The sequence below is a fragment of the Phascolarctos cinereus genome, unplaced genomic scaffold (genome assembly GCF_003287225.1).
Source record: "Phascolarctos cinereus isolate Bilbo 61053 unplaced genomic scaffold, phaCin_HiC Scaffold_9;HRSCAF=440, whole genome shotgun sequence".
Classification (NCBI taxonomy): Eukaryota; Metazoa; Chordata; class Mammalia; order Diprotodontia; family Phascolarctidae; genus Phascolarctos; species Phascolarctos cinereus.
The window spans coordinates 157,719,551-157,743,386 of NW_027556402.1; the positions used below are offsets into that span (position 1 = coordinate 157,719,551).

Consider the following 23,836-nt stretch of genomic DNA (forward strand, 5'->3'; position numbering starts at 1 on the left):
ATGTCAAGAGGTGGAAGTGACAAGGAAGAGCATTCTAGGTAAGAGGGGGGACAGCCAGTACAAAGTTATGAAGTGTCATATGTGAGGAGCAGTAAATGGGCCAGTATAGTTTGCTTATAGAATTTGTGGAGGAGTAGTATGTAAGAAAACCTGAAAGGTAGAAAAGAGAAATGTGAAGAACCTTAAACGCTAAGAGGATTTTTTATTTAATCTTAGAAGTAATAAAGAGCTCCAGGAGTTTATTGAACAGTGGGATGACACTGTGAGACCTATGCTTTAGGAAATTCACTTTGGCAGCCATGGAGGATGGTTTGGAGTGGAGGGAGACTTGAGATAGAGAGACCAAGTAGAAGGCTATTAGTATAGGTGAGAGGTGATGAGGGCCTGAACTAGTGTGGTGGGTTAGTTATTAGAAAGAATAGGATATAGATGAAGAATGCTGTGAAGGTAGAAAAGAAAAGATTTGACAGTAGACTGTGTAGGGTGCATGAGAGTGAAGAGTTGAGGATGATACTGAGGTTTCATGCCTGGGTAACTGGGAGGATTGTAGTGTTCTTGACTATAATAAGGAAGTTCAGAAAAGAGGAGAGTTTTGGGGGAGAGATAATGAGCTTTATTCTGTATCTGTTGAGTTTGAGATACCACTAGACATCCATTTTGAAATGTCCGATAGGCATTTGGAGATGAGGGATTGGAATTATCATCTGCATAGAGATGATATTTGAACCCATTTGAGTTAATGACATCACCAAATGAGATAGTATGGGGAGAAGAGAGAAGAAGGGACTAGGACAGAGCTTTTGGGATCACTTACACTGAGAGGAGATGACAAGGTTGAAGATTCAGTAAAGGAGACTGAAAAGGAGCAGTCAGAAAGATAGGAGAAGAAGTAGGAGACAGAACAGTGTCATGAAAATGTTGTGAGCAGTATTCATTAGGTGATCAATAGCATCAAATTCTGAGAGATTGAGAAAGTTGAAGAATGAGAAAAAGCCATTAGTTTTGGCAATTAAGAAATCATTGGTAACTTGACTAGTGCTTCATTTGTTTTGAGTAATAGACCCGCTACTCGTGTAACCTTAGTTAAAGTCCTTTAATTGCTCTGGATTTCCATTTCCTCATGTGTAAAATGAGAAGGTTGGACTAAGTAATATTTAAGGACCTTTCTAGCCCTAACATTCTGTGCCTCTCTTTATGCCTGCTTTGGGTTAACAAATAGTTATATCAGTTGCATGTATAAGAATGTGTTGTTAAAATGTGAAAGGAACATTCTTAATTATGGCACAAAACATCCATTTTAAATACCTACTTCCTCAAGCAGAAAATTTTCATAAATTTTTTAAATTCCAGGGATCAGATGTCTTTCCTGCTTTGGTCAAAAGTTGGAGCCTTACTTGCTATTGGAACAGTTAAAGGAAACTTATTTATATATAACCATCAGACTTCTCGCAAAATTCCTATACTGGGTATGTAGTATGTATGAAAATCAGACTATTGATTTTCTTAAATGTAAATTTAATAATGATTTAAAAGTTAACCAAAACCCCCCAAAACTCCATCATATATACTCTTCTGTAGTAGCAATATTATCTGTATGTAGTGTTATGAAGTTTTTTATCTAGTCTTTAATACTTTAATAGATAAATCATCAATATCTGTATGTAGTGTTATGAAGTTTTTTATCTAGTCTTTAATACTTTAATAGATAAATCATCAAATTGTTAAATTAATAACATAATAATTAGACAAATATTTTAATAAATTAATGATTCTACTTAAACTTTTGTTTATTAAGTGTAATACTCTCCATTAGAAAGAGGAATTTTAAATTCTGTTTAAGGAATAAAAGTGCTAAAATACAAAAAGACTTCATCTATAAGGTAGTCATAGATCCTGGGGGAAGTGTTGTAACATAGTTGTAGTATATAATGTTAATTTATTTTTCAGGTAAGCACACTAAACGAATAACATGTGGATGTTGGAGTTCTGAAAACTTACTGGCACTAGGTAGTGAAGATAAAATTATAACAGTTAGCAATCAGGAAGGTGATACAATAAAACAGGTAAAAAGTAACACCTGCATCAGGTTTTTAGTTTTTATTTTAATATTCTTTAAAGTCATTAACAAGCTCATGGTTATTATTGTTATTATTCTTGTAAAACACCATCTCGCTCTGCACTTGATATTAAACACATTGGACATACTCTTGTATTTCTTTTTTACCTTTCACTTGTAGGCTTCTCTATACCTGCTTCTTTCATTTCCTTGCTATCCTCTCTCACTTTAACTTAAAGCAATCTGGACTTTAGTCCCTCTCTCTCCCTTTCACTCTACTGGAAGTACATTCTTTAAAATCACCTAAAATCACCTAATTGCCAAACCTCATGGACTTTTATTATTTGTCAGTTATCTCCTTGATCTTATCTGATGCATTCAAATCCAATCACTAAAAATAAATAAATAAAAAAAGAATAGGATCTGGTTCAATGTCATTTTCATGTTAAATCAATTTCCTTTCTCCTCCTTCAGCTTTACCTTTGGGTTACACATCGGCCTCCTCTGTTCCTTTACCCAGCCAACTAGTGTGGGCCATGGAAGTATCCCCCTAAATGGCTACCAATCAAAAGCATCATCCTGAGACTTCATAGCCACAACCATTCAGATCCTTTTTACATGAAACTCTAAGACCAAAGGCATTCAGATAATTTTTACATACAACTCCAGGGCCATTGCTATTCAAATGACTCTTAAATAGTGTATGGAAGATAGCTAACCAAAATCAGGGTCAAAGAGTGATTTTATTGCTAGAAACTGTTAGAGGTTGTATTTGAATCAAGGTCTTCCTGGTCTATAATTTGTCAGAAGCCCTTTTGAAATAAGGTCTTTCTGACTTCTAAACCCAGACTTCTCTCTATCTTTTTCTTCAGAATATCATTCTTGAGAGATTCTAATCCATCATAGGCTGTTTTCCTTGTGGAATTTTATGCTATGGAAATCTACCTGTCCTTTTCCTCTACCTTTTGAAATCTGCTCTTCTAATATCTTGGATGCTAGTCAAACCATAGCCATCTTTCCTCTTCTTTATTCCAAATTTTGAGATGGAGTGGCCATTTCCTTCCAAGCTTCCTGTCATTTGAATATCAGAAACTAGTTACTTCTTGTTGAAAATAAGATCTGGAAATAGCTATTTCCTTCATTGAATCCTCTACCTTTTGAAGATTAAAGTTATTGTTAGAGAAAGTAAATTACTAGTTGCTCTTGGAGCACAGACTTCTAACAGATGTTCAAAAAATTGAAGTCTTCCATCACATTTACATCCTGCTTCTGTATCAAATTTTTAAAGTATTTTCCAAACTCCGTATCTATTATGTAGCCTATTATACACTCCAATTACAATGTTACTTCTGGTACTGAATATTGATTTATTTTGCTCAAATCCTTTCAACTATGTTTTCTCCCCTTTCTTGTACATAAGTTCATCTTCTTAATATACAGTGCTGCTGGGGGTGGAGCCAAGATGGCAGAGTAGCACGTAGTACAGTGAGCTTCTTTCCCCCACCCAAACAATTCATCCAAACAGATCTGTAAAATGTACCAAATTGATTCTTTTTTTCTGCTCATTTCACTTCCATTTTTAATTATTAACTAATTTATTTTTAGTTTTTAACATTCACTTCCGTAAGATTTTGAGTTCCAAATTTTCTCCCCATCTCACCCCTCCCCCCATCCCAAGGCAGTGTGGATTCTGAATTACCCCTTCCTGTAATCTGCCTTCCCTTCTATCCCCTCTCCCCTTATCCCTTTCCCCTTCTATTTTCCTGTAGGACAGGATAGATTTCTATACCCCATTGCCTGTATATCTTATTTTCCAGTTGCATGTGAAAACAATTTTTAACATTTGTTTTTAAAACTTTGGGTTCCAAATTTTCTCCCTTTCTCCCTCACCACCTATCCTCACTGAGAAGGCAAGCAACTTGATATAGGTTATACATGTGTAGTCATGCAAAACAATTCCATAGTAGTCATGTTGTGGAAAACTAACTATATTTCCCCTAATTCTATCCCTCTCCCCATTTATTCTATTCTCTCTTTTGACCCTGTCCCTCCTCAGAAGTGTTCGCTTCTGATTACCTCCTCCCCCAATCTGCCCTCCCCTCTATCATCCCCCTGCCTTCTTATCCCCCCCCATTTTCCTGTAGGGTAAGATGGATTTCCATACCCAATTGAGTGTGTATGGTATTCTCTCCTTAAGCCAGATCCTATGAGAATAAGATTCACTCATTCCCTCTCACCTTCCCCCCACTTCCCCTCCACTGTAAAAGCCTTTTCTTGTTTGTTTTATGTGAGATAATTTACCCCATTCTACCTCTCCCTTTCTCCTTTTCCCAGTATAATCCTTTCTCATCTCTTAATTTTATTCTCCAGATATCACCCCTTCATCTTCAACGCATCCTGTGCCCTCTATCTATCTGTTTGTCTGTACCTCTGTCTGTCTGTCTATCCATCTCCCTATCTATATATACATATAATTTTTTTCCCTCCAACTATCCTAATACTGACAAAGGTCTCATGAGTTACAAATATCATTTTTCCATGTAGGAATGTAAACAGTTCAACCTTAATAAGATTTTTTCTTTCCTTTACTTTTCGTGCTTCTCTTGAGTCTTGCATTTGAAAGTCAAATTTCCTATTCAGCTCTGGTCTTTTCATCAAGAATGCTTGAAAGTCCTCTATTTCACTGAATATCCATTTTTTTTTCCCCTGAAGGATTATACTGTTTTGCTGGGTAGGTGATTCTTGACTGTAATCCTATCTCCTTTGCCCTCTGGAATATTATATTCCAACGCCTCCAGTCCCTTAATGTAGAAGCTGCGAAGTATTATGTTATTCTGATTGTGTTTCCACAGTACTTGAATTGTTTCTTTCTGGCTGCTTGCAATATTTTCTCCTTGACCTGGCAACTCTGGAATTTGGCTATAATATTCCTAGGAGTTTTCCTTTGGGGATCTCTTTCGGGAGGTGATTGGTGGATTCTTTCAATTTCTATTTTGCCCTCTGGTTCTAAAATATCAGGGCAGTTTTCCTTGATAATTTCTTGAAAGATGATGTCTAGGCTCTTTTTTTGATCATGGCTTTCAGATAGTCCAATAATTTTTAAATTCTCTCTCCTGGATCTATTTTCCAGGTCAGTTGTTTTTCCAGTGAGGTAATTTCACATTGTCTTCTATTTTTTCATTCTTTTAGTTTTGTTTTACAATGTCTTGATTTCTCATAAAGTCACTAGCTTCCAGTTGCTTTGTTCTAATTTTTAAGGATGTATTTTCTTCAGCTAACTTTTAGAATTCCTTTTCCATTTGTCCAATTCTGCTTTTGAAGACATTCTTCTCCTCATTGGCCTTTTGGACCTCTTTTGCCATTTGGGTTAGGCTATTTTTTAAGGTGTTATTTTCTTCAGTATTTTGTTTTTCATGATTTTCTTGTATCGCTCTCATTTCTTTTCCCAGTTTTTCCTCTACTTCTCTTACTTGCTTCTCAAAATCCTTTTTGAGCTCTTCCACGGCCTGGAACTGATTCATATTTTTCTTGGAGGCTTTGGATGTAGAATCTTTGACTTTGTCTTCTTCTGGTTGTATGTTTTGATCTTCTTTGTCACCAAAGTAAGATTCTATGGTTTGACTTTTTTTTTTTGCACAGTTTGCTCACGTTCCCAGCCAATTACTTGAGTTTTAAACTCTTTGTTAAATTAGGGGTCTGCTTCCGGTGTGGAGAATGTACTGTCCCAAGCTTCAGGGGTTTTGTGCAGCTGTTTTCAGAGATAGTTCTAGGGAAACCTGAAATTTTCAGTTCTTCCGAGGTGGTATGATCAAGGATGAGGTGTTTACTCCTTTCCTGGCCTGGGCTGTGGTCTGTGAGTGATCATAAGCACTCTTTTCTGTCTTGGAACTGTGAGGAGGATCCCCTCTCTTTAACCACAGCAACTATACCACACCAGCATTCCTCCTTGCCATAGGACCACCACCCAGAACAGTAACCAGATACAAACATGGGCAAAACAAGAGATTCCTGCCTCAGTGCCAGTAAAGAGATCCCTGCAATCCCCCTCTGAGCAGCCACTCAATTGCCCCTTGGTCTGTGGGCCAAGAGCTCTGGAAGTAGCTGCTGCTCCAGCACTGTTCTGGGACTGGGGCTGGGACTGAGCTTTTCTCTTCTGGGTCATAGACTTTTCCTACTGACCTTCTAAGTTGTCTCTGGCATTTGTGGGTTTCTCTGAGAAGTCAGGAAACCACCACAGCTGCCTGTGATACAGTCCTCTGAGGCCTGCTGCAGGTTCACTGAGGCCTGGTCTTTGCCTGTGCGCCCACACTGAATTGCGTTTCTCTACCAGCACGGTGCAATAGACCCTTCCAGTCAACCATACGGGTTGTCTTGGGCTAGAGATTTGTTTCACTCTGTCTTTTTGTGGGTTCTGCTGCTCTAGAATTTATTTAGAGACATTTTTTACAAATATTTGGAGAGGTTTGGGGGAGAGCTCAGGCAAGTCACAGCTTTCATTCTGCCACCTTGGCTCTGCCCCCTCTACCAGACTGATTTTTTTTTTTTGGTGAGGCGATCAGGGTTAAGTGATTTGCCCAGGGTCACACAGCTAGTAAGTGATAAGTGTCTGAGGCTGGATTTGAACTCACGTCCTCCTGATTCCAAGGCCGGTGCACTATCTGCTGTGCCATCTAGCTGTCCCCAGATTGATTCTTGATTAGAAAATTAAAAATTAAAAAAAAAATAATGGTCATTTTCCTAGTCCAGGTCAACATGCAGAGATATACAGAGAGGTCTATGGACACTGAGAATGGGGGAGTACACCACACTGAACATTTCACTACAGGGAAAAGCTGTACTCCTGTACCCTAAGATAGTGTCAGTAGGACCAGCCCCTCCAGCAGGACCATTTACTCCACGAGTACACAGAACCCAGCCCTAACATCAAGTCCCAAGTCAGGAAGTAGGCTGGAAGAATGAGCAAACAAAAAAATTATACCATAAAAAACTATTATGGTGACAGATGCTTCTTGATACAACTCAGAAGAGGAATGACTCTAGAATCTCTATAAGGAAAGACAGGAAAAACCCAGCTTGGAAACAAATTCAACTAGAATTCCGAGAAGAGATAACTTAAGTTTTAAAAAGCATTAAATGGTGTTTTTTTTTTTATTAATGAAATGAGTGGGCTAGAGGAAAAAATTGGAAAAGAAATGAGAACTGTGGAAGAAGAGAGTTGGAAAGAGAATTAACAGTTGGTAGAAGAAATACAAAACTTTGCTTAAGCAACAAACTCCTTAAAGATTAGAATGGACCAAGCAGTGGTTTTCATGAAAACTGATGACTTCATGAGACAGCTAGAAATATATAAAAAAAAAGTCAAAAAAGTAAAAAAGAAGAAAGTGTAAGGTATCTCCTAGCAGAAATAACTGACCTGGAGAACGTTAAGGAGAGAAAATATAAGAATCATTGAGCTACCTGAAAATTATGATTAAAAAAAAAGCATTTAGCCATTATAGTTTTTTTTTTAAATTTTCACATTAGTCATGTTGTAGATAATTAGAACCAATAGGAGGAACCACAAGAAAGAAGAAACAGAACAAAACAGAAGGGAAAAAAAAGAGCAAATAGTATGCTTTGATCTGCATTCAAACTCCATGGTCCTTTCTCTGGATGTGGGTAGCATTTTCCATCATGAGACTTTTGGAGATGTCATAGATCCTTGCATTGCTGAGAAGAGCTAAGTCTATCAAAGTTAGTCATTGCACAATGTGGCTGTTACTTATCTTTTAAGAGATTATAATGTAATCCCAGTCCCAAAGCCCATTGATATGAGACTCTTCTCACTGGTGGAGATGGATGCCCAGCTTTGCATGAGGGATGGGATGGAGTTGGTGAGTGAGGATGCATCACTATATTTAGTCTTCTTCGAGTTCTCTTCAAGCTTTGAGTTGTTTCAGGCCCTGCAGTCACTTTAGGTGCTTCTGGCTTCCACCTCTGAGAGGGAAAATGGATAAAGCCAAAGTTACTTCAGGTTGCTGAAGAAAATACTCTGGGAAGACATGGGAGGAGCTGGCAGTCTCCTTCATGTCTCTGATCCCAGCTTGGTCACTTAAGACTTCAGAGAACTTCCCTTTGAGTGAAATATGAGACTTTCTTGGTTGAGCTGAGTTACCTTGTTCCTGATAGGAGAAACTTCTTTACTCAGTATTGTTTAGTGTATATTGAACCTGATCATATCCTCTAGACTAATAATATTTAAGGGGTCAGATAGATATAATTATAGACTAATACCCCCTCTCTCTGAGGAGAGCAAAATAGCAGCTTCTGGCTCTTAGTGCATCTCCTGACAAGAATTGAAATCCCACTTGGAGAAGGGTGAGAGAAGAGGTTAGAGATATTCTACTTCCCTTTGAATCACACAGCACCCCCATCCTACATGAGGGGGACAGCCTCACAATACATGGACCTCTCTATACATAAAACTGCTAACATCCCTTAGAACCAGAAGAGAAAGTGAAAATAGAAACTACTGGTCACCTGCAAACAAGAAAACTCCCAGGAACATTGTAGCCCAAATCCAGAGTTCCCAGGTCAAAGGGAAAATACTGTAGTCAGCCAGAAAGAAAGAATTCATGTAATGAGGAGCCACCATCAGATCACACATGATTTAGCAGCCACCACTATAAAAGAGCTGAGATCTTTTTTTTTGAGGCAGTCTGGGTTAAGTGACTTGCCCAAAGTCATACAGCTAGTGAGCATCATGTGTCTGAGGCCAGATTTGAACTTGGGTCTTCCTGACTCCAAGGCTAGAACCCTATCCACTGCACCACCTAGCTGCCCCTTAAGAGCTGAGATCTTGACATACACTATTTCAGAAGGCAAGATATAGGCTTATAACCAAGAATGACGTACACAGTAAAACTGAAAATAATTTTCCAGGAGGAGGAGTGGGGTGAATGGGGAAATGGATCTTTAATTAAATAGAGGACTTCCAGAAATTCCTAAGAAAACACCAGAGTTACACAAGAACTTTGAAGTGTAAACATAGGAGTCAGGAAAAACATAAAAATGTAAGCATGAGTGAGTGTTAATCAAGGTCAAAGAATAAACTATTTATCATTCAAATATGAGGTGATACATGTGTCCACTATGAACCCAATTATAATCAAGGGCCATAGAGGAAGACTACTTAAAAGGCCTGGGAGTAGTTCTATTATGTCTCAGTCATCTTGAAGAATAGAAAATGAGGGGAAGAACACACTATGGAGGAAAAGAAAAGAGAAGGTTAGGGAAGATCATTTCACATAACTGAGGTGTGCAAGTAGAAGCTGACAAGGAGGAAGGGGTGGAGGAAGCAGCCAACAATTGAACCTTACTCATTTGAACTGATCAAAGGAGCAATGAATACACAGATGTAATTGGGTGTAGAAATCCATTTTACTCAATAGAGCAACAGGAGGGAAAGGAGAGAAGTGGGAATAAGAAGGGAGAGTAGGTTATGGGATGGATCAGTTTTAAGCAAAACAAAATTTAATGAGGTGTACAAAAATATCTTTTGGCAAAGAATCGGAAACTAAGGAGGGGCTTATAAATTGGGGAATGGCTGATCAAATTACAGTATGTAAATGTGTTATAATACTATTTGGGCTGTAAGAAATGATGAAGGCAATGGTTTCAGAGAAACCTGGGAAGGCTTATATGAACTGATACAGAGTAAAATGAAGTGAAAAGAAGCAGGAGAACAATTTATATAATGACAATAAGGTAAGTCAAAAACCTCTGAAAGTCTTAGCAACTCTGATCAGCATAATGACCAGCCATGATTCCAGAGGAGTAATGATGAAACTGCTTACTTTCTGATAGAAAGCTGAAGGACTAAGTGTAGAATGAGACTTTTTTTTTTGGATATGACCAGTGTAGAAATCTATTTTGCTTGACTTTACATGTTTGTAACAGGGTTTTTGTTTTTCTTTTTTTTTTTTTTACTGGAGAGGCGATGGTGGTGGTGAGTTGGAGGGAGGGAAGGTAGATTTTTGGTGATTGAAAAAATAAAATGTTAAAATATATATTGCTACCATTCACCTCTACCTTATTTTTTGACTATCCTGTTTATTCCATTCATGGTTTTTATCCCACTAAGTCTCAGTGATATCTATGAGGTCAAATATGTCTCCTTTCATTAGGAGATTTAGTTGCTCTGGTTTTGTATATTTATGTACAGACAATTGAGGTCATGAGTTTTATGGCTAGCTCATTTCTGGGATTTTGTTTCCTGTGAATTTTTGCATGTCTCTACAGTTAATGTACTTACGTTGTAGCTACTCTCTTATTTAACTTTGTGGATTGACCTGAGCAATTTTCTATTTCACCCTTTTCAGTTTAAAACCTCTCTTCTTAACATAATTAACTTGTAAATGAAATTGATTTGTAAGATTCCTGGCAAATATGTTATTACCAGTCTTTTGTTTGCTACACTTTATCCTGGCCCAAGCAATTAATCAGCAAACATTAAGCTCCTGTCATGTGCCAAGTTCTTTAAAGAGCCTATATAAGGGGAGACAACATATACACATTTTCTCCATGCGTAGCCACTGATTAATCAGCAAGTGTTTATTAAGCTCCTACTTTTGCTAGGTACCTCAAGAGGTTTATATTGTATAAAGGAACACAACGTTGTAGACATACACTCAAAATATAATACAAAGTAGATATAAGGTAATTTTGGAGGAGAAACAGTAACAGCCAGTATGGATGTACTAGAGAGTGTATGAAGAGGAGCACTATGTTGTTGTTTGTCCTTCGTTCTTGAAAAGAACCATAACCTCTGTGTAATAAGCCTGGAAAGATAGAGTGGAGTCAGTTTATTTAAGGATACTACATTTGTTTTATACTGTAGAGACAATAAGGAGCCACCTAAGCTTTGTGTGCAGGAGAATGATGCATCAGAGAATTTCCCAAAATTTTTCACAACAGATGACTATTAAACACTTTTGGTGATTCAAATCATGAATGGCACTGCCAAAATTAAACATAGGAAGTGTTAAGTAATGCACTAGATGCAAAATAATAACTGCACTCATTATCTTTTCCACTGAACCGTCCCTTCTTTCTAACTTCCCTATTATTATTAAGGGTATCACCATCCTATTCAACCAGGCTGTAAACCTACGTGTCATTCTTGACTCTTCTGTCTCTCTCATTTATCTCCCTCCTGCCCTCCCAATATCTGATCAATTGATCCAGTCTTCTTCCAGTTTCTTCATTCATAACACTTTTCATATATTCTCCCTTCTTTCTGATACTGCCACCACTTTGGTGCAGGCTCTTGAACACCTCATGCTTGGAGTGCTAGTGAGTCTCCCTGCTATAAGTCTCTCCCCACTCCAGTCCATACTTCACTCAGCTGCCAAAGTGATCCTGCTTCCTAAAGCATAAATCTGACTGTTATTTCTCCTACTTGAACTTCAATGGCTCTGTTTCACCTTCTGGTCAAATATAAAATTCTGTTTGGCATTCAAACCCTCCATATCCTGGACCCTTCCCACATTCCCAATTTTCTTACTCCTTTCTCCATTCCACATACTTTTAAATCTAGTGATACTGGCCTTCTTACTGTTCCTCAGACACAATAATCCATCTCCTGAATAAAGGCAGTTTCATTGGCTATCCCCCATCCCTGTAATACTTTCTCTTGTTATCTCTGCCTCTTTGATTCTCTGTCTCCAAATTTTGTTTAAAATCCCACCTTCTTCAAGAGACTCTTTATAGTTCTTAATTTTGGTGCCTTCTCTTTGAGATTACTCTCAGTCTAACCTTACATATCCTATTTGTAACATTCATTTAAAATTTTTTTTGAGTTTCAAATTGTGTCCCTCCAGCCTCTCCCCCACCCAGGGAGAAGGCAACCAATATGATAACAATTATATATATATGAAATCATGCAAAATATTTCCATTTTAGGTATATTGCAAAAAAAAAAAGAAGCACAACTCTTCCCCTTCCCCCCAAAAAAAACCAATCCAAGAAAAATAAAGTGGAAAAGTATGATTCAATCAGCATTCAGAGAACAGTTCTCTCTCTGGAGGTGGATAGCATTTTTCATCATGAGTCCTTTGGAATTAGATCATTGTATTGAGCAGAGTAGCTAAGTCTTTTATAGTTGATCATCTTTACAATATTATTGTTACTATGTACAATGTTCTGGTTCTGCTAACTTCACTTTGCATCAATTCATATAAATCTCAGATTTTGTGAAACCAACCACTTAGTCATTTCTTATGACAAATAGTATTCCATCACAATCATATACCACAGCTTGTTCAGCCTTTCCCCAATTGATGGACGTCTCCTTAATTTCAATTCTTTGTCATCACGAAAAGAATTGCTATGAATATTTTTGTAAATCTATGTGTTCCTCTTTTCCTTTTTCTTTGATCTCTTTGGAATACAGACCTAGTAATGGTATTGCTGAGTCAAAGGGTATGGAGCTTTATATCCCTTTGGACACAGTTCCAGATTGTTCCCTAGAATGGTTGGATTCGTTCACAATTACATCAGTAATGCATTAGTGTCACATTTTTTTTCCATATTACTTCGAGCATTTGTCCATTTTTCTATGATGTTAACCAATCTGATAAGTATGAGATGGTATCTCAGAGTTATTTTAATTTGCATTCCTCTAATCCATAGTTATTTGGAACATTTTTTTCACATGACGATAGATAGTTTTGATTTCTTTTGAAAACTGCCTGTTCATATGCTTTGACCATTTATCAATTGGGAAATGGCTCCTATTTTTTTAAAAATTTACATGGGTTCCCTTTATATTTGAGAAATGAAGACTTTATCAGAGAAATTTGTATGAAGTTCCCATCTCCCCATTTTCTGCATTCCTTCTATTTTTATCTACATTAGTTTTGTTCATATAAAACCTTTTTATTTTCATGTAATCAGAATTATCCATTTTATTTCCCTTGATTCTTTTTCTCTCTTGTTTGGTCATAAAATTTTCCCTTATCCATAGATCTGACCCATAAAATTTTCCATGCTCCCTGGTTTGCTTACATAACCCTTTGCATCTAAATCATGTACTCATTTTGACCTTAACTTGGTATATGGTATGAAATGTTGGTCTATGCCTAATTTCTGTTAAGCTGTTTTCCAGTTTTCCCAGAAGTTTTTGTCAGTTCTTGCCTCAAAGCTTGGATCTTTGAGTTTATCAGATACTCTACTATGTATTATGTTCCTTATCTCTTCTACTGATCAACCATTCTGTTTCTCAGCTAGTACCGGACTGTTTTGTTGGTTATTGCTATGTAATATAGTTTGCAATCTCGTATTGCTAGGCTGTCTTCCTTTACATTTATTTTTCATTGATTCCCTTGATATTCTTGACATGTTGTTCTTCCAGATTAATTTTATTATTTTTTTTCTAGCTCTATAATATAATTCTTCACTACCCCCACTTTTTCTTAATTCCTTCCCCTCCTATTTCCCTGTTGGATAAGATGGATTTCTGTACCCAATTGAGTGTTTATATGTATATATTTTTCCCTCTTTGAACCACTTCAGATGAGAGTGAGGCTCAAGCATTGCCTGCCTCTTTCCCATTTTCCCTTCTACTTTAAAGCTCTTCCTTCAGTGACTCTTTTAGGCCAGATAATTTTCCTCATTTTCCGGTCCCTTCCTGCTTCTTACAGTGCATCCTTCTTTCTCTACCTTCCATCTCTTTTTTGGGGAGTATTGCAACATAATTGACCTACACACATGCCCTTAGTATCTTCTAATCTGCTCCCTGATTTCTCAGAGACTACTAGTAGTCTTCTTAATCATTCCTTAGTAGCTAGAGATCTTTCTTTTGATTGCCAGTAATATTTGTTGTTTGGCTTGAAATTCTTAAATTTAACCACTATCTTCATATGATTTAAGGCTAAAATTTCTGTCATTGATCTTATGAATCAGTTCTGAACTGTTCATTTTTAATACTCCTTAGTAATTTAGTTGTATTATTTGCTTAAGTGTGATATTCAGATTTTTCATTTTATCTTTTTTTTTTCCTGAAAAGCCAATAATTCTCAAGTTATCTCTGCGCATCCTATCCTCAGGGTCAGTAGCTTTGGTTTATACAGAACTTGTGTTTTTCTAATACTACTGTCCTACTTAGTAAGAGTCTCAAATCAGAAAAAGGGAGGCAAGTAGATAGGTGATTTCATCTGTATAGTGAACTCCTGACTGAGGAAACTCACCAATGCATCTTGACACAATTCTCTGCAACTGTCTTTGAGAATTGCTTAGAGTAGTTGATGTCAAACTCAAAAAGAAGTGGGAACCATTAAACTGTTCATAGGGATCCCTGCTGGCCACATAACCAATGTTGAAAACCACATATTAACATCTGTGTTCTATTATATTTTTATTTATTTTGTTAAATGTTTCCCATCTATATTTGAATCTTTTCTTTCTCACTTGGGAATTTTGCCAGCCCCAGTGCAGCCGTGGCTTGTTTAAGAACTCTGGCTTACAACACTTAGAAGTTAGGTGATTTGTCCTGGGTCATAGAGCCATTATTTGTGAAAGGTGGGGCTTGAACCCAGGTCTTCGAGACTCTGAGTCAGGCTCCAAATCTATTATCAATTCATCTAGGGAATATAAGCAAAAAAATAGAAAACTAAATGACATCCTAAACAAAGAATAGGTCAAAGTATAAATAGTTAGAAACAATGAGTAGAAATGTAAAAGAAAATGAATGCAGGAGTATGCCAGAATTATGGAGATTCAGCTAAAGTAGTCCTCAGAAACATACAGCAACAGAATAGAAAAGGAGAGGATTAAGGAATGAAGCATACACTTAAAAAAATTTTGAAAATCAATAAACCCAAATAGGCACAAAAGGAAAAAACCTTTAAAATCAGAGGAGAAATAACTAAAATAGAAAACAAAGATTTTAGGAATTGCAAATAATGAATATTTAAAATTTTATATTCTTTTGTTTTTACATTGTCCAGATTTCCCCTTTGTTTCCTTCCCCTCCTCCTTTCCCAAAGGGCCACCCCATATAACAGGGTTTTTTTTGTTAAAGAAAAAGAAGAGGAAAAAATAATCAAAATCAATATGTTGGAAAAAAATCTGAAAAATATGCAATATTCCTATATCCTTGGTCCTCCCACCTCTGCAGGGGAGTTGGGGGGAGGTTTCTCCTAAGAGCTATTTTTTTAAAGACTAGCAACATTGCTATACCATTTTTAGTTAATTTGATTTTTTTAAAAGTGAGAAAAATCAGATTACCAAAATAAAAAATTTACATGGTGAATTCATAGCCAATAGAAAATAAATAAGTAATTATCTGAAACTACTGTCCATAATTATTTACCAGCAATACTGAAAACTTAAAGGACATTATATATATGTGATATATATACATACATATATACATTCATATATATGTATAGTGTTTTGTAAACCTTAAAGCTCTATACAGATGCAATTTTTAAATGACCAAAAAGAAGGCATTTGACTAAAGTTATATGGGACAAAAATGGTCCTGAAGTCCAAACCAATGATGGGTAAAAAGAGATATAGAACTCTAGACCATTATTATTAATGACCATTTGTTCAAAAATTTTACGTATAATTTTAGCAAAAAGACTAGTAATATATCAAAAATTATTCACTGTGATTATATTTATAGCCAGGAATCAGGGATAGTTCAGCATTAGGAAAACAAAAAAAGCCCTATGATTATATAAATAGTTTCAGGAAAAGTTCAAAATACCGTACTGATTTATGTTATAGAGTCTAAAAATCATAGGTGTGCCTTTCATGTGCTCATATGTATATTTCTTAAGCTAAGAACTAGTATTATCTGTAATACCAAAACATAGTATTGACAAAGATGGCATCGTAGAATTCTGGACTTAGGAAGACCTGAGTTTAAATACTACATCAGACACTTACTATCTGTGTGACTCTGGACAAGTTACTTAACCTCTCATGCCTTAATTTCCTTATCTGTAAATTATTAGTTGAATACTACTACAAAATGTTTTTCACAAAAATATGTGAGGACAAAGAATCTAAGAGAAATTCATTGTCCATCCTTAGGCTATTATAAGAAAATTGAGTAAAATTTACTTAAATTAATATACTGAGTTAGTGACAGACAAATCAGACTGTTAAGGGGGTTACTTTCTAAAACTAGGCAAAATAGCAAAATCCATTTGGTAGAACAAAAGGTTTAGAACCTCAAGGAAAATAATGGAAAAAAGTTGAAATTAAGGTAGTGTATTAATTCCCAAACTATTTTATAAAATAATAAGCTCAAAAGATTTGGTTAAAAACAACTGGTTAAAAATAGAAAAAATGGATCAATGGAGCAGAGCAGATTAGATAAGCAAGACTGAGTAGCAATGGAATATATTTATCTAGTGTTTGATAAGATGGAAAAATACAAGTGAAGTATTTTCTGTTAGAAAAGAACTAGAAAAACTGGAAAGCACTTTGAAAGAAATTAAGGTGTTTTTTTTTCTTTTGGCTAGGCAGTGGGGTTAAGTGACTTGCCCAGGGTCACACAGCTAGTATGTGTTATGTGTCTGAGGCCGGATTTGAGCTCAAGTCCTCCTGAATCCAGGGCTGGTGCTCTATCCACTGCGCCATCTAGCTGCCCTGAAATTAAGTTTAAAACCATTCTTTTCCACACGTATTATAATAAGTTCCAAATTGATACGTGTAAATTAATAATAATTAATAATAATTAATAATAATGATCAATCTTAATCTCAAAGAACTGATGATCAAACTTACCTCAAGCTACAGTTATAGATTATGGCAGATATTGTCAGATGTGTTTACTATGCCTGCTGGTTTGGCTTAGATATTTTTCTATGTTGCAAGAGATTATTCAGTGAAGTGGAGAAGGACAAGGGGAAGTAATTGTGGTGTAAAAACAAAGTCCATCAAAAAACTTAAAAAGAATAAGCTTGACAAGGTAGACTGTTGGGCTGAATCTAACATGAAATTTAGTTGGGGTGAATTTAAGTCTTATACTCTAAAACATACCCTCCAACAGGATTTTGATCATGTCATTTGCCAAATGCTGGGAAACATGAAATGATCAATTGATCAGTAAATTGGTAAGCATTTCTTCAGCACACTATACTTGACTGTGGGTATAGAGGGGCAAAAAAATGAAATAGTCTCTGATTTCAAGGAGATTTTATCAGGGAAGACAAGATGTACAGTAGATAAATGAAAGTGTAAAGAATAAATACAAGGTTAACAAAATGCAGGATAATTAGGGAGTTAGAGGTATCAGAAGGGCTTTATGTAAAAGTGGCACTTGAGGTATATCTTGAAAATGGCGAGGAATTTTATGTGACAGAGGAAAGGAAGGAATGTATCCACCATATGGAATCCACATCCAGACCCTGAACATCTTCATGTTGCCATGCTTGTGCACTTTGGCCTCTATTTCAAACCCATCTGAGTATTCCACCTTCTGCTGTAGCACACTGGGCTTCTGACTGGTGAACATTGGCTACAGGTAATCAGGATACAGACCCATCAGGGTATTCTTTCTCCATCTTCCATGCTGTGTCATCCCATAAGTAGTCAAATCAAAACAATTCTTTTTGATCACCACTCCCTATATATATATATATGTTTTCTATATGTTGTCTTTCCTTATTAGAGTATAAGTTCCTTGAGGACAGGGACTTGCTAGTTTGTGTATCCCTAGTGCTTAGAACAATGTGTGGCTTGGAGGATGTCCAGTACAAAGGTACAGTGATTATACATGGAAATGAGAGAGAGTATTGTCTGTTGGGAACAAAGGGAAGTCCAATTTGGCTGGATTATAGAGTGTGGGAAGAGGAGTAATGATAATAAGGCTGAAATGCTTAATGACAGTTGGGGCTAGGATGTAAACGGCTTTAAAAAATCAAACAGTTTTTATTTTATGCTAGGAGCAACAAGAATCTACTGGAGTTTCTTGAGTAGGGGAGTGATATGGTCAGATCTATACTTAAAGAAAACCACTTTGGCAGCTTTGTGATGGAGGTATTGAAGTGTGGACAGGCAGCAGGGAGGAAATGACAGATTTGATAGATGTGGAGATAGAAACATGATTTGGCAATTAATGGGATATGGGGAGAATGAGGAACTGAGGATAATTCAGAGGTTATGAGCCTTTGTGCCTGAAAGGATGGTAGTACCTTTGACAAAAATTGGAACATTCCATAGAACTTCTGCATAGCTTTCCAATGTTATCTCCTACATGTTTCTAACTGAATTGGTTTTCAAACTGTCTCTCCAAGTACAGCTTGTACTTTTCCACTTATATGTTATTGATATCTATTTTTCCCTGCTCAGAATTCCCTTCCTTCTTTTCTGTCTACCAAATCCTGTCTACCCTTGAATATTCAGCTCAGGTATTTTCTATTCCATGCAATCATCCCTGAACACTTTCAAATAATGTTTTATTGCTCTTGCAAGTTCTTTTGCACTTACTGTCTCTAATCCTGATAATTAATCCTTTATTTCCTTTTGTATATATCTCTTCAGTTGTATTGAGTTGTCTAAATAATACATTATAATAAATAATGAATAAATTATCTAAATATTAATTTCTGTTGTTACTTGATTTTTGATGTTTTTAGAACTCTTCAACTAGACATAATCTCCTTGAGAGGCAAAGATATTGTCTCTTCTTACTTCTTGTCATATTCCACAGGATCTTCAGTATAGTAGAAACTCAATAAAGAATTGATTTGACTTTAAAGTTTGAAATGTATTATTCAAGACATTTTAAAAAATTATTGTGCATTTTTCTCTCTAGGTTCTTTTGAAAACAGAGCTTAGTGATATGCAGTTTTCAATGATGAGGAGTGAAAACAGAGCAATAACAACTGAAAATACTGTAAGAACTCAGTTTGAAATCAAGATATTCTTATGTTGTTGCCTTTTTGTGTATGGATATTGTCAAAGCCCTTCCTGAACATGTATTATCTTCCCTATTAGGTTGTAAGCTCCATGAGACCAGGAACTACATCTTAGACATCTTTCTGTTCCGGATAGCACCTCACATAGTAATTTTCATATGGGGATACTGAGGAGTGAAAGAGAATTTTAGATCTAGAAGGCAACATAAAATAATTCTGTTGAGCCCTTCATTTGAAAAGTGAGGAAACTGAGTATTGGGGAGATTAATAATTTGCCCAAGTTCATACAGCAAGTTAGAGGCAAAACTGAGAACAGAGCCCAGGTCTCCTGACTCACAGGCTCTTTTCCTTATATGATAAAGCCTTCTATATGAGCATTAAATGAAATTTATTTCAGTAAAGATATATAGGAGAGTGTTGAGGAGATACTTTTATATATTTCCTGTCCTATTTCAGCCATTACCTATTCATCTTGGTAAAGCCTTTTGCAAGGATAGGATAGCTACACATTCTTAGTTTTTATGAACATAGAAATACTGCTTACATTTTCAAATTATATACACATAAACATGATATTTTTCAATAATAACTGATTATAATCTTTGAATATTATAGAGGTAAAAATGCTTTAATAAGATTTTGCACTAATGTCTCATCATAGCATAGAAGAGATCCTAGCTTCTCAAAAGCTATTCCATTGAAGGACAAGCTGGAAAGACCTTGAGTAAGGGACTAGTGAAGGATTTCTTATCATCTGAAAATTAGAGTATCTGATTTCATAAAAATTCATTATCAGAAAGTTAGTCACTTGTTTTTTGGGTCATTGCAACTACTCCATTTGCTAGATGTTGAGGATCTTTGGAGGAATTATGATCTGTGAAGTACTTATACCTAAAAGGTGAAAGCTCCTTTAAATTATTGAAATACTGATGTGTTTTGGCATTAAAAATATCTTGGGCATTATAACAGTTCACCTCCTTGTAGGTGCTTTTCTCATAATGACCCTGTGAAAGCTATGTAAATAATGTCTCAGTTTTACAGATGAAGAAGTTGAGGTTAAGAGAGATCACATAGAAAGTAAGTGGTTGAGTGAGCCAGGCGTAGGACACAGATATTGTAATATTAAGTCCAACATGCCTTCTGTTCTATCACACTGGCTCTCCCTAATGTCTCAGTTGTTGAAGTGGATCCCTGATTTCACTATGGTGACTATTACCTCCAATAATGAAGACCACAACCTAGACATATCTTGTATGGCTTCTGTTCATATCCTCCCAAAATGTAGCCCCAGGAATCCCACCAGCATGGTGGTGGGGAAGTGAAGTCTCTTCACTTCTCTTGAGGAGACCAGTGAAGTATATTGCTGTCTATGGGTTGTCCTTCACTCTTGCCTTCTGATCAGGACCTTCTCATTTGCTTGTACATTTCTTTGAGGATCTCATTTACTCCAGTTCTCTTCTATAATCCTGGCTTGTGATATGTTGCAGCCTACTTACAACTAGCAAGTACCTCTCCATTGTTCTTGTATAATACTCATCTTCAATACTTCAGAGACTATAATATTGTGTGACTAGCAGCCATACAGTGACACTGGTAGAATATAGGTATTAAAAAGATGAGTTGTTTTAGAGAAGAGTTTAGAGTTGTTAAAAGAACTTTGTTATTATTATTGCTAATTAGTAAGATACAGTGAGAGGCAGTGTGATACAGTGGGTAGAGAGCCAGTCTCAGAGTGAGGACTACTTGACTTCTCATCCCCTCTCTCACACTTACTGGATGTGTGACTCTAAGGAAGTTACCTAACTTCTTAGCACAACAGCTAATTACCTAAGACTCTTAGTCTTTGCTTGGGCTCCCATAGTGCATTATTTTTATAGTAAGTTATTGTCTTATGGTTTTTGAGCCTATATTAATTTTGTATACCACTAGTTAATGTTTAATTTTGTTAAGTTTTATAATTTAGGTTGCTAATACTTTGTCCATTGACAGATAAGTGTGGTGGTTGGCAAGAAGAATTTGTTTCTGTTTAATGTGAATTGTCCAGAAAATTCAATTGATCTGGGATTCCAGCAGCACTATGGCAATGTTGTTTGTTATCATTGGTAAGTCATTACCATCATCATGATAATGAACTATTTTTACTGACTTTTTAAGCGCTTCAGTTACTTCTTCAGTTGGAATCATAGGTCCTAGTCTTGTCTCTATTTTTTTGCTAAGTTATGATGTCTTTTCTTGATTATGAACTTGTTTTTCCCTACCCAACTAAGCTTATTTTTGATCTATCACTGGCTCTGTAATCTCAGTAGTTCTACAACTGTATAGATTACATTATTCTCATCTTGTGTGACTATACCACCATACAAATCCTTGACAGAGAGTCCTTCTAGATCTTTGACATTTCACAGCTGATTCCTCACTCTTTCTATATAATCAGCTTACCTCCTTCTCCAGTCATACATCCATCTGATGATATCCTTTATGGCACTTCTCCTGTGCATCTCTTCATTCATAATATTTTGTAGACTATTGTCCACAAGTAGTATCTGGCAAAGTTATATGTCCTGGTGGATCGGTTTTATGGATTCCCATTTAACTATATTTATAGTCTGGATAATAGACCTTTTTTTCTATATGGATAATCAGGCCTAATTCTTTTGAGTGATTATATAGTTGGCACAGTCCCAAAACAGGAACATCTGCATGATCTGACCATCTATAGAGAATATCTGCTCAATTTACAATTGTCTTGAACAAACTTTATTGACAGTGAGAAACACCTTTGTCAAGCATATACCTCCCTGTTTTCTGTCTCATTTAACACTAATAATTATAGGGTCATCAAACAAAGCTATCTTAAGGAATCATTTATTATTTTGGTGTTGATGGCAGATACTTTGTGGGAGGAGAGTCTTGAAGGTAATGTTTTGCTTTATGAAATCAAATGTTATTGTCTGTTTTTTTTGTTTTTGTTTTTTTTTTTTGGTTGGGCAGTAGGGATTAAGTGACTTGCCCAGGGTCACACAAATAGTAAGTGTTAGGTGTCTGAGTCCGGATTTGAACTCAGGTCCTCCTGAATCCAGGGCTGGTGTATTATCCACTGCGCCACCATCAAATGTTATTGTCAACAAACACAGTGCAGTCTGTTATACTCTACACTATTCAGTCAGCTGTGTAACTGTAAAGATACACTCTTCTGGGGAATTTTGCTTATCAAAGCTTGCCTATTCACTTCTCGTACCTTTGTATCATTGGCAAGAGTTAAAAAAATCAATACTTCAGTTTGCTCTTACCACCAAGAGGTAAAAAGGTGCTATTATTGCTCATTTGGGAATATTGAGAAAATTAACAAGTCTTCATCTTCTATAACCATTCAGTAACTATTTATACCTATCCTAGGACTAGAGTCTCAGATATAGGGGGGAGTAAGAAAACAACAGAGACTCCCTCTTTATTACCATTGAGATGGATTCAGAAAGGAGCCGCCATTGCTTATTGAGAAATCTGAGAAAATCAACCATCCTAAGGCTAGCGAACTACCTCTTTTTTTCCCCTTTACCTCTCCTGTGATTCAGAGCTATGAGTCACTTAGGTGAAAATGCCTTCTCTTGCTACCACATCCAGTTCATTTCCATCAACCTTAGCCCTGTCCCTTGAGAGAGCCTTCTTACAGTCTTTTCTGGAACCTATGTTCTTTTATTAATAAACTTCCTTTCATGTTAGATCTCTTCTTTTCACAATTGTATAAATGAGTGAAAAATTATTAAACATCTACTTTGTGCCAAGTACTATACCAGGTATTGGGAATATAGATACAGACGTGATATAGTCCCTGACCTCAATGAGTTTGCATTCTATTATGGGGAGGTAACATTAAAAGGGAGTGGTGCCCAGGGAAGACAGTTTTTATCTGGGGAATTAAAGAAATAGTGACCAGGAGTATTAAATTGGTTGTTACTCTCATAGCAAGTAATGAAAAGCAGGGAGGAGGATTGGGTTATGCACCTTGGAACAAGGCAAGTCAAATCAAGTCAGCTAGCATTTATTAAAGGCTTACTACGTGTGAGCACTATGCTGAACACTGGGAATATAAAGAAAGGCAAAAAAACCCCAAACCCAAACCATTCCCTGTTTTCAAGGAGCTCACAGTCTAATGGAGAAGACAACAGGCAAACAAGATATATACAGGATAAATTGGGACAAGTCTCATATGGAAAGCACTGAGATTAAGCATAGCTGGAAAAGGGCTGATGGCAAGATGCTTGGAATGGATGATTGGATGGGATATGAAGCATGGCCTGGGGCTGGCTAGATATAGTGAGATAGTTTGACTTTGCATTTACTCACTTCCCATTCAGGACAGCTTAGCCTATTCTTACATTCATGGAAACCTGGCTACCCTCCATGTGTCCCTGTCTTTCTTCTTCCATACTGGATGTACATTTACTTATATCCTCCAAAAAATGGCCAGAAGGAAGACTAAACCTGCCTTTGGTTCCTCACTCTAACTTCCAGATTCACCCTTTGAACTTATTGCTCAACAACTTCTTTGTTGAGGTTCATTCCATTTATCTCTATTATCCTAGTCAGATCCTGACTGCTGTTGCATACTGGGCCTCAGGCCTTTCTCCCCCAAGGAAGTAAATGCCTAGTCCACAGTTATCTTCTGCATGCCAACCTTTGCTAAAATTCTTGGGGACTTGAATATTCATGTTGATATCCTTTCAGACATTCTGGCTTCCTGGTGCATCAGACTCTTCAATTCCTGTCACTTCCAACTTCACTCCATCCCAGCCTGTAGAGATAGTCATACTTTGATCTCATCACCACTTGTAATTATGTGACTTCCACAAGCTCTATAAACTCT

At 36.5% G+C, this 23,836-nt stretch overlaps 1 protein-coding gene across 1 annotated transcript in view; it reads left to right on the plus strand.

Annotated features, from left to right (window-relative positions):
- The window catches only part of LOC110211898 (WD repeat-containing protein 19-like), a 180,673-nt gene that overhangs the window by 21,537 nt on the left and 135,300 nt on the right, over positions 1 to 23,836 (plus strand). The window contains exons 5-8 of the mRNA XM_020991511.2: positions 1,351 to 1,466; positions 1,948 to 2,063; positions 18,870 to 18,950; positions 20,962 to 21,074. Coding sequence (XP_020847170.1) covers positions 1,351 to 1,466; positions 1,948 to 2,063; positions 18,870 to 18,950; positions 20,962 to 21,074 — 426 coding nt within the window. The remainder of the gene's footprint in view (positions 1 to 1,350; positions 1,467 to 1,947; positions 2,064 to 18,869; positions 18,951 to 20,961; positions 21,075 to 23,836) is intronic.